Here is a 14564-nt window from a genome sequence, read left to right as displayed (position 1 = left end):
CTGAATACTTAGAGTTCTAAAAGCCTCCAATCCTATAAACCATATCAGAGCTCAATCCTGACATGCTTCATGCAATGTTCTACCATGACTGGTCCCAAGTCTGTCACCTGTAACTCACATGTAGCCAGAGCCAGTGAGCCCTTCCCCAAGAGTCTTCCCAAGAATAAGGAGGGATGAAGGTTACACATGATGAATATATTGCTTAATAAAATTGTGGTGGTGTCATAATTGAACAAGCTGGTAAAGGCAAGTGATCTTTCTCCTATATTTATTGGTTTGCTTCCCCAGGGGACAAGGAATAATGTAGTATGTCGTGCATTAAAAATTATATCACTGTTCTGAGCTAGGAGGCCTTCCAAAAATAACAGTCCAAAAAACTGTTATAGCCAATAAAAGATCATAGGAGGGTAAAATAAAACATATTTGTAATGGAGAAATCAATAGATAATTTGCTGCAACAGTTTCAATTAGGGAGGCCAGCTACTCCCACCACAATCTGCCTAGTTACCCCCCGGATGTGAAGATAACCAGTCTTCTCAAAAGTCTAAATGAGTTTGGGCTGCACTAAAACCTCAGCTTGGGCCACTGAAGCTGTGAAGCCCAGAGCTAAAGGCATCATATCCTGCCTATGAGACCACAGCGTAACCCAACTTGCTTTTTTTCCTTTCTTTTATTCTCTATCAGTTGGGGCTGCCCAAAGCTAGGTATTATAACCTCAAAAATCATATTCAAGGTCATTGTTGGAATGCAAGAGGTTGGTGGGTGGAAAATAGAGAGAACATTTCAGCAATTCCCTCTCATCATTTGCACCCCCCTCCCATTACAATTAGGCAATTGGGAAGGGAATTAGATTGGGGTTAAATTCCCATGAAGAGAGTCAGTGGGGTATAGAGTGATGTTATGGAAAAACCACCAGCCTTGAAAGTAGGAGAACTGGTTTAAAATTCCAGCCCCAACACTTAATGCTGTAAAATGGGTCTAAGAACTTATATACTACTAGTCTTCACAAACTGACACAAAATATATTGAAACACTATAGAAATGGGAGTTCCTGAAACTAAATGTTTTAAACTGGCCTCATCATTAGAATAAGTATATAGTTTTCCAAGGGGGACTAATTTCCAGGAGACAAACCTCATTAGGCTATATGAATTCTGGTCTTTTAAATATAAATTAATTCAGATCTTTTAGTCACAGAATTATGTAGTAGAGAGAGCACCAGTTTCAGAGCCAGGGGATTTGGGTTGAAATTTGGGCTCTGCTACTTATTACTTATGCAACCCTGGTCATGTTACTTCCCCCTTTTTGGGGAAGTTCCTCATTTGTAAAATGCATGGATGAGTGAACCATCCTATATTTAAGGCCTGTCTAGCTCTATATTTGTGGTACTATAATTTTAATTGTACAGGTATTAAAAGTAAGATTGTGATCACTTAAGACAGAGCATTATTCTTGGGTGGCATAGGCAACTGGGATAACAAATTATGAAAATCAAGACCTAGGGTCCTTGTTTCATAATTTGATGCAGTCTTTCCAACCAGCCCTACAAAGTTAGGAAGGAACTATAATGTAGTAGAACACGGGACCGGGAGTCAGAAGAGTTTATTCCTAGTCCTAGCTATGTATGCCACTTATTGCTGTGTGATTGGCAAATCAGTTAAACTCTCTAAGCTTCAGTATGGTCATCTGTAAAATGGAGATTAAACTTTCCCTACCTACTTCATAGGGTTGTCAAATAGAGAACTAATAAGACCAAATCAGGCAGCACAGCATTGATGGAAAGCATGCTATATTTGGAGTTAGGAGGGTATAGATTTCAATATTCTCTGACACTTACTAGGAATGACTCTGGACAAGTCACTTAACCTCTCTGAGCCTCAGTTTCCTCATGGAGGAATGGAGACAATAATTACACAGGGATACCTTGAGGATATGGGGGAGATAGGTGGTGCAGTGAATAGAGTGCCAGGCCTGAAGTCAAAAAGACTTATCTCCTTGAGTTCAACCTTAGCCTCAGACACTTACTAGCTGTGTGATCCTGGGCAGGTCACTTAACTCTGTTTGACTCAGTTTCCTCATCTGTAAAATGATCTGGAGAAGGAAATGGGAAACCACTCCAGTATCTTTGCAAAAAACAAACAAACAAACAAATCCAGATGGGGTCATGAAGAGTCAGACATGACTGAATAACAAAGAGGATTGAATGAGGTCATGTATGTAAAGTTGTTTGTTTCCCCCAAAACTTCCCCCTTTTGTAATCTGAGCTGGGCCTGAGGATGATTCTTTTTAAAAATTGGGGCAGGGAGGAAGGGCAGGCCTTGGAGAGAGAAGATTTCCTACAAAGATGAAGGGATGATGACATCTAAAATGCACTGTAAACTAGTGGGCACACCAAAGGTTGCAATAGCAAGGTCACGCAACTTGCTTCAGAACTGCATTTCTGCCCAAACTGGACAGCTGTTCTTGGGGCTCCAGTGGACATGCAGCATTTCCATCTCTAGATAGCACTGAGTTTTGTGGCTGCATGTACCACCGGCCATGTAGAGGGGAAAGCCAGAGTAAGAGCTACTCTGAGAAGATAGATGCCTTGTAACATGTGTGTGTGTGTGTGTGTGTGTGTGTGTAGGGGAATCCCCTGCTTTTCACTGCACTGGAAATTGGGCATGTCATTGAAGCTGATCCCCAAGAAACAAAGGAAGCAGCAGGAGAAGGGAAAAAATGGAAGGAAGCAGAAGGAATGGAGGGTCTGACAAGCAGGGGTTCTGGGACTATGTTGTTTCCAAAGCCAGAGCCCATTTTTTTTTAGAGGGGTGGTTCTCTTGGGTTGGGGATGTTGCAGATTATGACTGCAGTACCTGTGAGAATCAATTAAATGAATGAAAAAGCGTTTGTTAAGTGTTTACTACATGCCAGGCACTGAATGAGTTCCAAATGCTCTCCGTGAAAAGCTAATATTTGTGTCATAGTGAAAAGAGTGCTGGTTTTAAAGTCTAAAGGTTCATATCTGGGCTCTGCTACTTACTAGTTGTGTGACCTTGGACAAGTCACTTAACTTCCTATAAAACAGGAGGTTGAATTGGATGATGTCTAAGGCCCATTTCATCTCTAAATCTAGTATCAGGGAGAACAAAGCTTATTTGAGCCACGACTTGCTATGATGAGATTTTGCCACCCTTTTGTTCTCCTTTCACTTATAAGTCAGAGAAAATGTCTAAAATGATGATTTTAACTGCAAATTAACTTTGTACCAATTTGAGAATGCTTCCTGAGTTGAAACACGACAAGACAAGATGCTTGTCTTAAACAGCTTCTAAATTGAATTTTTAAAGAAAAACACTGCATTGGCTTAAAAAAATAATAAATACAGCTTCTCTATTATGCACAATCCATGGGACCTGTGGATGAGCTGCCTGGATTGAAGTGGTGCCTGCTTATCTGTGATTCTAATCTAGCTCTTTCACAGAAGCCTGGCTGTGAGGGATAGAGGACTCCTCCGGGGGAGTTGGTTCCCATCGAGAAAACAGTCAGCTGATAGCAGAAAGGAATCTCATTTTGGTTCCGCTGTATCTCCTTCTTCTCACGAGGCTAACACTTTCCATCTTCATGTCACTGGAAATGTTACCTATTGATTAGGCTGACAGCAGCAGATAGCACTAGCAATGCCTTGAAGCTCAGACAAACCCTATTATTGGGGTGGATATAATTGCCACTATCTTATTTTCACTTGGCTTTTAATTTGAATTCTTTCTCCCTGAATAAGTCAGAATTAATAGATACAGCTGTGAAGGAAAAATAATAAACACCACTGGTGCTACTGGGGGGGTATAGAACCCTAAAGACTTTATAATGCCTGAGATTTGGGGGTGGGGATCCAGGTGGAGGCAGTCCAACTAAAGACCAATGGCTTTCAGAGAGAGAAAAACTGGAGTTTTATTTCTAGGACAACTGAGCCCTGTTTGACTCTGAGCATTTCCATATTCCTAAAGCCCTAATCTCCTTTACCACCTAAGCAGTACCTTTAAGGTTAACTCCACCTTTAAGGTTAACTCTTTCCTCAAACCCAAATGAAAAGAAGAAACTGAAAGTCATTTTGTAATGGAAATGCTTTCCTGTTTCTTCTCCAAGGGTCTGTATTCTTTCACGTCCTGTTATTTTCACTATTTTAAAAAAACTCTGTATTGATTTACTTTTACATTATAAATACTTACAGCTTAGCATTACTCCATGAGACATCTCTTATAATAAAGTAAAAAAAAATAAGCAAAACAATATTATGACCTCATCTGAAAGTATATGTAACATTCATCTATAGCACTCTAACCTCTCTATTAAAATTTTTCTTCCCACTCCCACCTCATTGGAAAAAATGGAAAAATAGAAAAGATAGGGAAAATATAACAAATATACATAGTAAAACAAAAGATTCCCTCATTGGCTATATATATAATACACCCATATACACTCATATATGTATACATATATACATACAAGTATATATGTGTATAAACATATATATATATATAATATACATGTGTACGTCTGTGTATTCATTTACATACATACATATTCCATTCTGCATGCTAAATATTCACCTCTGTCAGGAAGTGGATAAAATGTTTCATCATTGATACTTTGGAATCACAGATGGTCATTGTATCATCATAGTTTACAAAATTGTTATTATTGTATAAATTGTCCTCTAGATTTTGTTGTTTTCGTTCTTCATCAGTTTATAAAAGCTTTTAACTCTTACGGCATAAATTTTTCTTCTAATTTGAAATCATATCTTTTCTTATTTCTCACAGTATAATAGTGCTTTATCATGATCATTTGCCACAAGTTATTCAGTCATTCCTCAACTGATGGGCATCTTTTTAGTTTCCAGAGAAATTCCATTTAAAATTGCTATAGGATATATAAAATATGTAGAAATCTACCTACCAAGATATCCATGAGAATCCTATAAATACAACTTAGAAATCACTATTTACAGAAAGAGTGTCAAACCTAAAAATTTGGAAACATATTAATTGCTTATGGGTGGGATGAACTAATACAATAAAAAAGATAATTCTGCTTAAATTGTAATACTCAATGTTATACCAATTAAACTGTCAAAGGATTACTTTATATAAAACTAGAGAATACTAGAAATTTTTTTTAATAAAGCCAGAAAAAAATAATAAAATTCACATAGGACAAAAAAGATCAAGAATCTCTTGGGGAATAAAGAAAACAAGTGAGAATAAAGGGGGTCTGGTAGTACCAGATCTCAAACAATATTACATAGCATAATTTCTACAACAATTTAGTATTTGTTAAATATTAGAGAGATTGATCACTGGAACAGATTTGCTACACAACATACAGGAGCAAATGTATCTACTACCTTAGTATTTGACAAATACAAAGATCTCAGCTATGGACTCAGGTCCATTTATTTAACTTCGATTTATTTAAAAGTAGGCCCCTTGTATATACCAAGAAGCATTTCTTCAGGTTGATTTAAAACCCTTACAGGTTTTAAATAGATATACAAGGTCAAATTCTATATATATTTCACTAAGCGATATACATTTAATTAACAAACATTTATTAAACGCTTACCATTCAATTAAATTTAACAAACATTGATTAATCATCCACTATGTATAAACTAGGTAGTAGTAAAATAAGAGAGAAAAAATAGTCCCTTCCCTCAAGAAGCTTATATTTAATCCGCTGAAATACCCACTGAAATCTCACCCATCCTTAAAAACCATCACTTGATCTGATCCTCCCTGCTAGCTATTATCCTATATCTCTTCTTCTCTTGAGAAAGTCATTTACACTGGGTGCCTCCACTTCTTTTGCTCTGCCTCTCTTCTAAATCTTCCACTATCTGGCTTCCAACTTCATTGTTCAATTGAAACTGCTCTTTCTGAAGTTACCAATGTTCTCTTAAGGGCCTTTTCTGAATTTTCATCCTTCTCGACCTCTCTGCAAGCCTTGATATTGTTGATCACTCTCTCTTCCTGCACACTCTCTCCTCTCTTGGGTTTCATGATACTGTTCTACCCTGGTCCTCCTTCTATCTGTCTGACCACTCCTCTTTGCTGGATTTTCATCCAGGTCATACCTATTAACCGGGGGTGAACACAAGTCTCTGTCCTGGGCCCTCTTCTCTTTTCAATTTGTGCTAACTCATTAGTTTTCATGGGTTCGTCTATTATCTCCAGGCAGATGACTCTCAGATTCACATATACAGCCCTAGTTTCTCTTTGAACTAAAAAGTCCTATGTCACCAACTGCCTTTGGACACCTCAAATTGAATGTCCCATGGGCATATCATACACAAAGGAATGTATGTGTAATGGTAAGATTTCTGGTACTGTGACATACAATGAAGGAGGCTTTGAGCAACCACTCAAACTATACCACATAGATAGTCTCATACTCTACCAAGGATGATGACCAATTCTAGATATAAGAGAACAAATAACTGCCAATCCTGGGTGATACATCCATCGGAAGCTAGGAGTCTCTCCTGCTCCCATTCCCCACCTTCAATTTCTCTTTAAAAAAGCTTAAATAGTCATTTAATTTCCTTTGATCAATTTGCTTCATATACAAAAGATTTTCAACAAACACCTGGTGTTGATTATATAAATAATCATAGAGCCCAGTGCTCTATACATTGCATTACCTAGGGAATCAAGGGATAGAATCTTAGAATAAGAGATTCAAGAAATGCCTGCCAAATAATTCTGCCATCATATCCTTTCCTTCCTCACCCTCTCATATGTGTTTATATGCACACATACAAATATACACACAGATATATATATATATATATATATATACACATACACACACATATGTATACACACAAATCTGCATATATATACAACCTATACACACACATACATATTGAAAGGTGCTGAAAGAAAAAAAGATTGCTAGCAGAATTTTTTGGCAGACACTTTTTGAGTCCTCTTTCATCTCTAGGGCTGTACTATATAACTCTATCCCATGATCCCTAGGCAGCTAGGTGGCACAGTGGATAGGCCTAGAAGTGGATAGGCCTCAGGAAGACCTGAGATCAAATCCAGCTTTAGAAACTTACTAGCTATGTGACCTTGGTCAAGTCACTTAACTTCTGTTTGCCTCTTTTTCCTAAATGTAAAATGGGGATTATCTCCCAGGGTTGTTGTGAGGATCAAATGAAATAATTTTTGCAAAGCACTTAGCATGTGCCTGGCACATAGTAGGCACTATATAAATGCAAGTGATGATGATAATGATGATGATTCTAGGACTGTATGAATTTACTGGGTCATTTGATTCTAAGATTTTACACTAAGATTCTATCCCTGCGCTGCCCAGTTCAATGTCCCTGTTAATGTCAGTCTCTTATCACACTGAGTTCAACATACTGTGCACTGCTGGTTCTCAGCTTTAAAAGAGGCAGTTGTTTCCCTAAAGTCTTTCTAAAATGTTCCCCCCCCCATTTCCCTTTTAAAACCAGACTCGTATTTTACTGGCCTCTTTCTCCTTTTCATTTCCACTTTTGGTATGTGAAGGTCACTCTTTTCAAACAGGAGCAGGGCTTTGTTCGCAGCGGCATAAATAATTCTTTTCAGTTGCAGTGCACAGTACATGGAGGGCACACACCCCTGGATCACAGCCACATATTCAAACTTTCCCTGTGCTCTTGATAGTCCGTGGAAACATCTGTAGGACTCTTATCTGGGAAAGGATTCACAGAGTGTCCTACCAATGTAGCTAAGCCCTGACTGTGCAGAATAATAACCACAGAGGCAGATGGCTAGGCTGGCCCCACTCATCAGCCTGTATAGTGAAGGCCAGAATGGCAACGGAGAAGACTTAGATTTCTGGTCCCTCCTGTACCCCTTTTTTAAGAGAAGGTGATAGGGAAGGTAATGGTAATGACAGGGTATGTCCCTTCCTAATACCATGTAATGCAGTGATTTTGGAAAAGGGTGGAATGGATAAATCATTAGGCTGACAGATAATTTAAATGGGGGCTATTTCCCAGGAGACCTCTAATAGTTTCCTTAAGAGAAAGTGCTACACAAACAATGGTAATTGGAGATTGCTGAAGTTGGCTTGTATTGGCTCAAGAGCTGATTGTTAAATTTTTAGTATGAGCGTTTACATCTTGGAAACCAGTAAATGCTACAAATCAGAGCTTGATTTATTATTTTGTTGATTAACTAAACTTGAGAAAGGGATAAAGAAAATGTTAAAAATACAGATCACACTTAAAAGTTTAGTGTATGTGTTGTGTACGTGTGTTGTGTGTGTGTATGTTTCCTTTGAGAGCTGGTTTTTAAACATTTACCAGATCACTCGTGGTGATGAGCTACATTTGGAGCCAGGGTTCTTGGGTACAAACCATAGTTCTGCTGCCTGCGACCTATATGGTCTTAGGTAGGTCACTTACCCCTCCTTCAATTTTCTCATCTGTGAGAAGTAAGAGAGATGACTTTTGTGGCTAGGGTGCTCTCCTCATGGTGTAGAAATGATACCATAATCCTATCTCCTATTTGGTCTACATAAACCTGTTATACTTTGCTGTTAAGGCTGACATATGCCATATTAATGAGCATCAGGAGACTTAACAAGTACATGAATAGTTCCATGGGAACTTTTCTGTTCCATTTGATAGCTGATTTCAGCCTACCAGGGCTGAGAGGAACCATACAAATAATTTATTCCAACCCTATCAGTTTATGGATAAGTAAACTGAGGCCCAGAGGGGAAAAGTATACATGGAACTCTATCTCCTGCCTCCCAGTTTTTGTACATGTTATGTCCCATTCCTGTAATGCCCTCTCTCCTCTCTTCCACCTCATAAAATCCCAAGATTTCTTCAAAGCACAGATCAAGGGCCACCTCCTACACAAGGCCTTTCTGATGTCTCAATTCTTTTTTTTTTTTTGCTTTTTTGGTTAGGCAATCAGGGTTAAGTGACTTGCCCAGGGTCACACAGCTAGGAAGTGTCAAGTGTCTTAGGCTGAATTTGAACTCAGGTCCTCCTGACTGCAAGGCCAGAGCTCTATTCACTGCGCCACTTATCTGCCCCGATGTCTCAATTCTTAGTGCTTTGTACATCTTGAAAAAACTTTCTTTATGCTTTGTATTTATTTAGCTGTGTATATATTGTCTCCCTTCTCCCCAAGTAGAATGTAAGCTCCTTGAGGACAGGGAGTATTTAATTTTTGTCTTTGTATCTCTAGCGCTTTGTATAGAGTAGCTGCTTAATATATGTTTATCAATTTATATTGTATTACTCAGGGTCACAGAGAGTTAAGGCCAGAGTCAGGACTAAAATGTAGGTCTCTCAACAACCAGTCAGTTCTACAACATATGAGATTGAACAGCAGGAACAGTTTTGGGACATTTGGAAGAGTGGCTATGAAAGATGGGGAGAAGAGCAGAGACCCACCTTTACAACAGTGACCATTCCTTCATTGGTAACAGGGTCTGTTCTGATGCTAAAATGTCCAGATGGGTCTCCACTGATGATACGGTAGACAGCATTCCAGTTGGGAGAATGAGGCTGGTCTCGGTCCATCACAGTGAGGTTGGCTACCACCACTTCCACTCGGTTTTCTGGGACTTCACCAGCATACTGCAAGATAGAGAAAGAGACGGTTATTTGTCAGTCTCTAGGGTTTGGACAGTCCACCTTACCAGATGTCAGGGGTAACACTGTCAATAGGAACATGACTCTATTTGGGTAAAACCATGAAGTTTGCAAAGTTTGTCTTATCTCTCTCCACTTAGAGCTGTCCCTACAGTACAGATTGTGGATCAGAGTTGTGGCTGGTTAGTGACTCAGGTGAGACAGCTGGACCTGAGATTCATACATAATTAGCCCACAACTTTCTACCATCTCCACCACCGAAACAATCTCCCTGCCACACTGTCCTTTGGTAACTTTTTCCCCCTTTAAGTTTACTTTTGAAGTTGACTTTCACTAGATTTGTCCAGAAGAGACCTTAGAGACAACCAAGTCCAATCCTTTATTTTATTTTCAATTTTTTTAATGCTTTTGTCTCTATATCATGGTCAATTCTTACCCTCTTCACTCATAACTAAAAAAAAAATCCCCAACCCAATGACAAATAAGCAAAACACCTGAAACAGTGACTGTATCTAACAATGTAGATAATATTCTGCCCTGGTAGTCTTTTACCTTTTTGCTATGAGAGAGGGGGCATGATTAATTATTTGTTCTTTTATATCTTCATTGAGAACTCACTTTCCAGATGATGAAATCAAGGAAGGTGAAATGGCTAGCCTTAGGCCATCCAGGCAGTAAGCAATAGAGCTGAGGTTTGAACCCAGGTCTCCTGATTCGTAGGCCAGCATGGCTGCTACTATGCCATTGGAACTTTTTCTTAGGGAACTTGTTGAGATATCCTTGGAAAGAATCTCTATTTAAGCCATTTGTTAGTCTATTTATCCACTCCCTCCCTTTTACAAAGTTAATACACTGCATGAACCCATTTTCCTTTTCTCTATCACAATTCTCACTACTTTCTTATCTTTGTCTCCCAGGGTAAAAACTGATAAAGTACAGCCAGAAAACTAGGAGAAGGGGATCTATTTTATTCCAGGCTCTAGGAAGTATGCTGCTTAAATTATGCCAGACAGAATTCGAGTGAGGGGAAGAATGGAGATTGGGAGTTTAGGGACAGGGAAAAAGAAGCTATACTATTTTCATTTTTAATTATTTACTTATTTCAGTTTTACTAATGCTTTTTGTATCTACATTGCAGTCATTTCCAGATATACCCCCTTCCTAACCTCTAATCCCATGAGCCTTTCCTTATAACAAAGAAAAACCAGTAAATAGAACAACCATGTCTGATAGTGTATGAGAGATTCCACACAGAGTCACCTACCTTTCCAACAAAAGCAGTGTGTGGCATTTTCTTTTCTTTTCCCTAGGGCCAAGACTGTTATAATAATTATATATCATCTGTCTTCATTTTATTGTTATTTTCATCTATATTACTTTAGCATCATGTGTAATGTACTGTTTTCTTGCTTCTGTTTACTTCATGGCATCAGTTCATACAAGTCTTCCTTTGCTACTCCAAATTTGCCGTATTTGTTGTTTCTTATGACACAAGAATATTCCATTACATTTGCTTATCCAGATTTGTTCAGCCATGCCCCAACAGATGGACACAGCTATGTCATTTTTAGACTCCAAATGTGTGAAATTTCACAGGTAGGGTTTTTCTTTGTTTAATCATTCATATGGTCACAGGTTTTTACATTATTGTCCTCCTAGCCCAGTAGATTACAGACCAATGAGGTTTCTAAGGGTCAGAAGGGTAGGCGAGTAGTTAGTAGGAAGTGGGCAAGGGACAAGTCTCCATTCCTTCCACCCCATGCACAAAAAGTAAGATCTGTATAATGACCACTGTTGGTGAATAAGATAGAGAAGTAGCAGAAAAGATAAATAAACCTAAGATTAAGAAAGTCTGAAAAATTGAAGAGTAGAGAGGGGATGGGGGTAAGTCTCTTGTAGTTCTAAGTTAACATGTTAAGAAAAAAAAGGAGAGACAGAGAGAAATTTGGAGACATAGATCAGGTTCTAGCAGACAGTGAGGAAAAAGTAATCAGTCAATGTGCACTTATTAAGCATAGGCATTTATCTAGCCCATATTCTAGGCACCATGCTAGGCACTGGGGATAGAAATACAAAGAATTAAATGGTCTTTGCACTCAAGGAGCTTACATTCTCTCATGAGAAAATAACGTGAATATTTACGTATATATAAAAATAAAAACTAGAGAATTAACTACAAGGTGGTTAAGGGAGGGAGGGCAGTAGGAGTTGGAAGGATCAATAAAGTATTCATCAATTCTAGAAGGTGGTGCTTATCTTGCTGGAAAAGAGGAATCTCTTCACTCTGCATCTGGTACTGTGTCAGGTTTCAACTCCACAGGATAAGATGCCTCCATTCTGGGCACCCCTGATCACCCTCCTGCTTTCCTGCCTTGTTTTCTATGTTGTCTCCCCACATTAGATTGTAAGCTCCTTGAAGACAGGGACAGTCTTTGTTTTTTTTATTAATTGTATCCCCTGCACTTAACATAATACCTGGCATGTAGTAGGCACTTAACAAATGCTTAAAAGATTGGACTGAATTGTATGAAGTATAGATGAGGAGGTAGTATATTTGAGGCATGGGAGACCACTAGTATATAGACATAGAGATGGAAGATGGAGTGCCTTGTGTGAAGAACACAAAGAAGGCCAGATTGGTTGGACAGTAGTAGCATTAGGTAAGGGGAACACTGAATAATGAGGCTAGAAGGATAGGTTGGGGCTAATTTGTGAAGGGCTTGGAAACCACAGAAGTTTACAATTGATCCTAGAGGCAATATGGAGCCACTGGAATTTTTGAGAAAGGGAGTGACAGGATCATAACTACACTAAAGGAAAATTCCTTTGGCAATCCAAAAGGATGGATCAGAGTGGGGAGAGCCTAGAGGCAAGGAGTCTAAATGGAGACTATTGCCACTGTCAAGGCAATAAGCGATGAAAGGCTGAACTAAGGTGGTAGCTGTGTGAGTGATAATAGGTATGGGGGCAGAGCAGTCAAAGGCAATTAGAAATAACAAGTTCCTACACATTTGGGAGCCTTCTAGTAATGTCCTTCAAGACTCTTGTTTCCTGGTACCCATCTCCCGCCCCATCCACCAAAGATCCTTATGGAAGCACCTTCCAGTCTGCTCCTGTTACTTGAAGAACATCATTCATTTCCTGGGTGCTGATTTAATTTCAGTTATTAAAACTTTCACCTAAGGTATAGAAGGAATTGAAGAAGCCCTGAGTTGATATAACTTGCCTTAACATTCATATATGCAAGTTGTGTGTTAATTACAAATGATTATAATATTGCTTTACATTCTTTCTCACTGCTCTCAAGGTTCCCTTTGAAATGCCTGTTCTCGATCCTGTCACCTTTCATGTGACAATTTTTTTGTTTGCACATATAGCCTCTGCAACAAAAATACATTATTTCTCATCCTACAACAAACCATTTAACTTGCTCTGTGCCAAACTAGAGCCCTTGTGGTTGCTTCCTCTAAGGACCACTTGCCTTCCTTCTCCATAAACATAATCTGTTTCAAACCTGTGATTAGCAAAACCCCATCGTGTTTTCTTCTGTCAATCCAGCCTGTTGAGTGTAGGAAAACAGTGGGTTTCCATTTACTTATCCTCTGGACTGGCAGTGGTTTTCCTGCCTTTTTGTTTTCTGCTGTATAATAAGTTCTTTATCTATGCCTAGGCCCAACTTGAACTTTCAGCTACAAAAAAGGGTCAAAATACTTTTGAAAAGCTATTAGATTGTGCCATGTTCACAGTTTGATTATTGATTTCTTCTGCTGTGTCCTCCCAGAGAAGTCAGAGAGATTAGTTAAGCAGGATTTTCTCCCAGTGAATTTGTGTGGGTTCTTTCCCATTGGGTTAGTTGAATGTGGTCTGGCAAGCTGGCAATGATGTGTTGATGGGCACTGGGACCTTCTCCAGCGGCCTGGCTCACTTACTTGGAGCTGAGATATCATATATTCTGGAACCTCGGCTGATGTGAGAATGTTAAACTCAGGGACATATCCCAGATCATTGCTATGGCCTGGGATATGGCCTTGAGCCTTTTAAAAATTTAAAGTAAATCGTATATGGTCCTAGAAAATGTCAGTCTGGAGTCATTCAAACTTATTTCGTATGACAGCCTTCCTGGTCCTGACATAATTTAGGATTAGGAACAGAGAGCCAATGTTATACACTTCATTGTCCATCCCCAAACAGCAATTACTGCAAATATATAGCAACGCAAGCCATATTTTCTTTGCTTAGATATTTGATCATAAATACCCATATCTGTAGTCAGGGTGCTGGTCATTAGTGACCTTCTGCTGATGGTAGAACACTGCCTTGTATAAGCTTTTTGTAAGACTCTGTTTTTTTAGTGAAGCATTTATTTTGACTCATCTAATTTTTATTTACCTTCATTTTTAATAGCAGCATTATGCAGTTTCTCATTTTCTGAGCCTCATTTCTAATATTGCTCTTCAATCATTTTGTAGAATATTATTCCATTTGTATTTGCATTACAAGATAAATAATTGCACTGCCGATTTACCATTAGTATGGAAACCTATTCTATTTATCTTAACTGATGTCGTTTCTTTTCCCTGCCCCCTCCTTTCCTTGCATCCTATTCCTCCTTCATTCCTCCAGAGTTGGGCTGTCTGAAGTCATAAATTGTTCTTATGATAAGTAATTTGTTTTGATTTCCAGGTTGCATTCAATTTAATTACACCCGAGTTATGTAACCCTAGAGCCCTCCACTTATTTATTATTGTTTTGGTCATCACTTCCCATCAGATACAGAGAAACATTTGGATGTGCATGGGAGGAGGGAAGGGAAAGCAATGGGCAATATTGAATTCCCAGAGAGCTGGAGGTGATAAGCTGGTTCCAAATTACTGAGTTCCACTATTATTTCATATGAACACATTCCAGACAG

At 38.8% G+C, this 14564-nt stretch overlaps 1 protein-coding gene across 1 annotated transcript in view; it reads right to left on the bottom strand.

Annotated features, from left to right (window-relative positions):
- The window catches only part of CDH4 (cadherin 4), a 448736-nt gene that overhangs the window by 45599 nt on the left and 388573 nt on the right, over positions 1-14564 (bottom strand). Inside the window, exon 7 of the mRNA XM_020981500.2 lies at positions 9452-9637. Coding sequence (XP_020837159.2) covers positions 9452-9637 — 186 coding nt within the window. The remainder of the gene's footprint in view (positions 1-9451; positions 9638-14564) is intronic.

This window comes from Phascolarctos cinereus, unplaced genomic scaffold, assembly GCF_003287225.1.
Source record: "Phascolarctos cinereus isolate Bilbo 61053 unplaced genomic scaffold, phaCin_HiC Scaffold_2;HRSCAF=192, whole genome shotgun sequence".
Lineage (NCBI taxonomy): Eukaryota > Metazoa > Chordata > Mammalia > Diprotodontia > Phascolarctidae > Phascolarctos > Phascolarctos cinereus.
The sequence above is the reverse complement of the archived record's forward strand: the minus strand, read 5'-3'. Positions and strand labels throughout refer to the sequence as shown.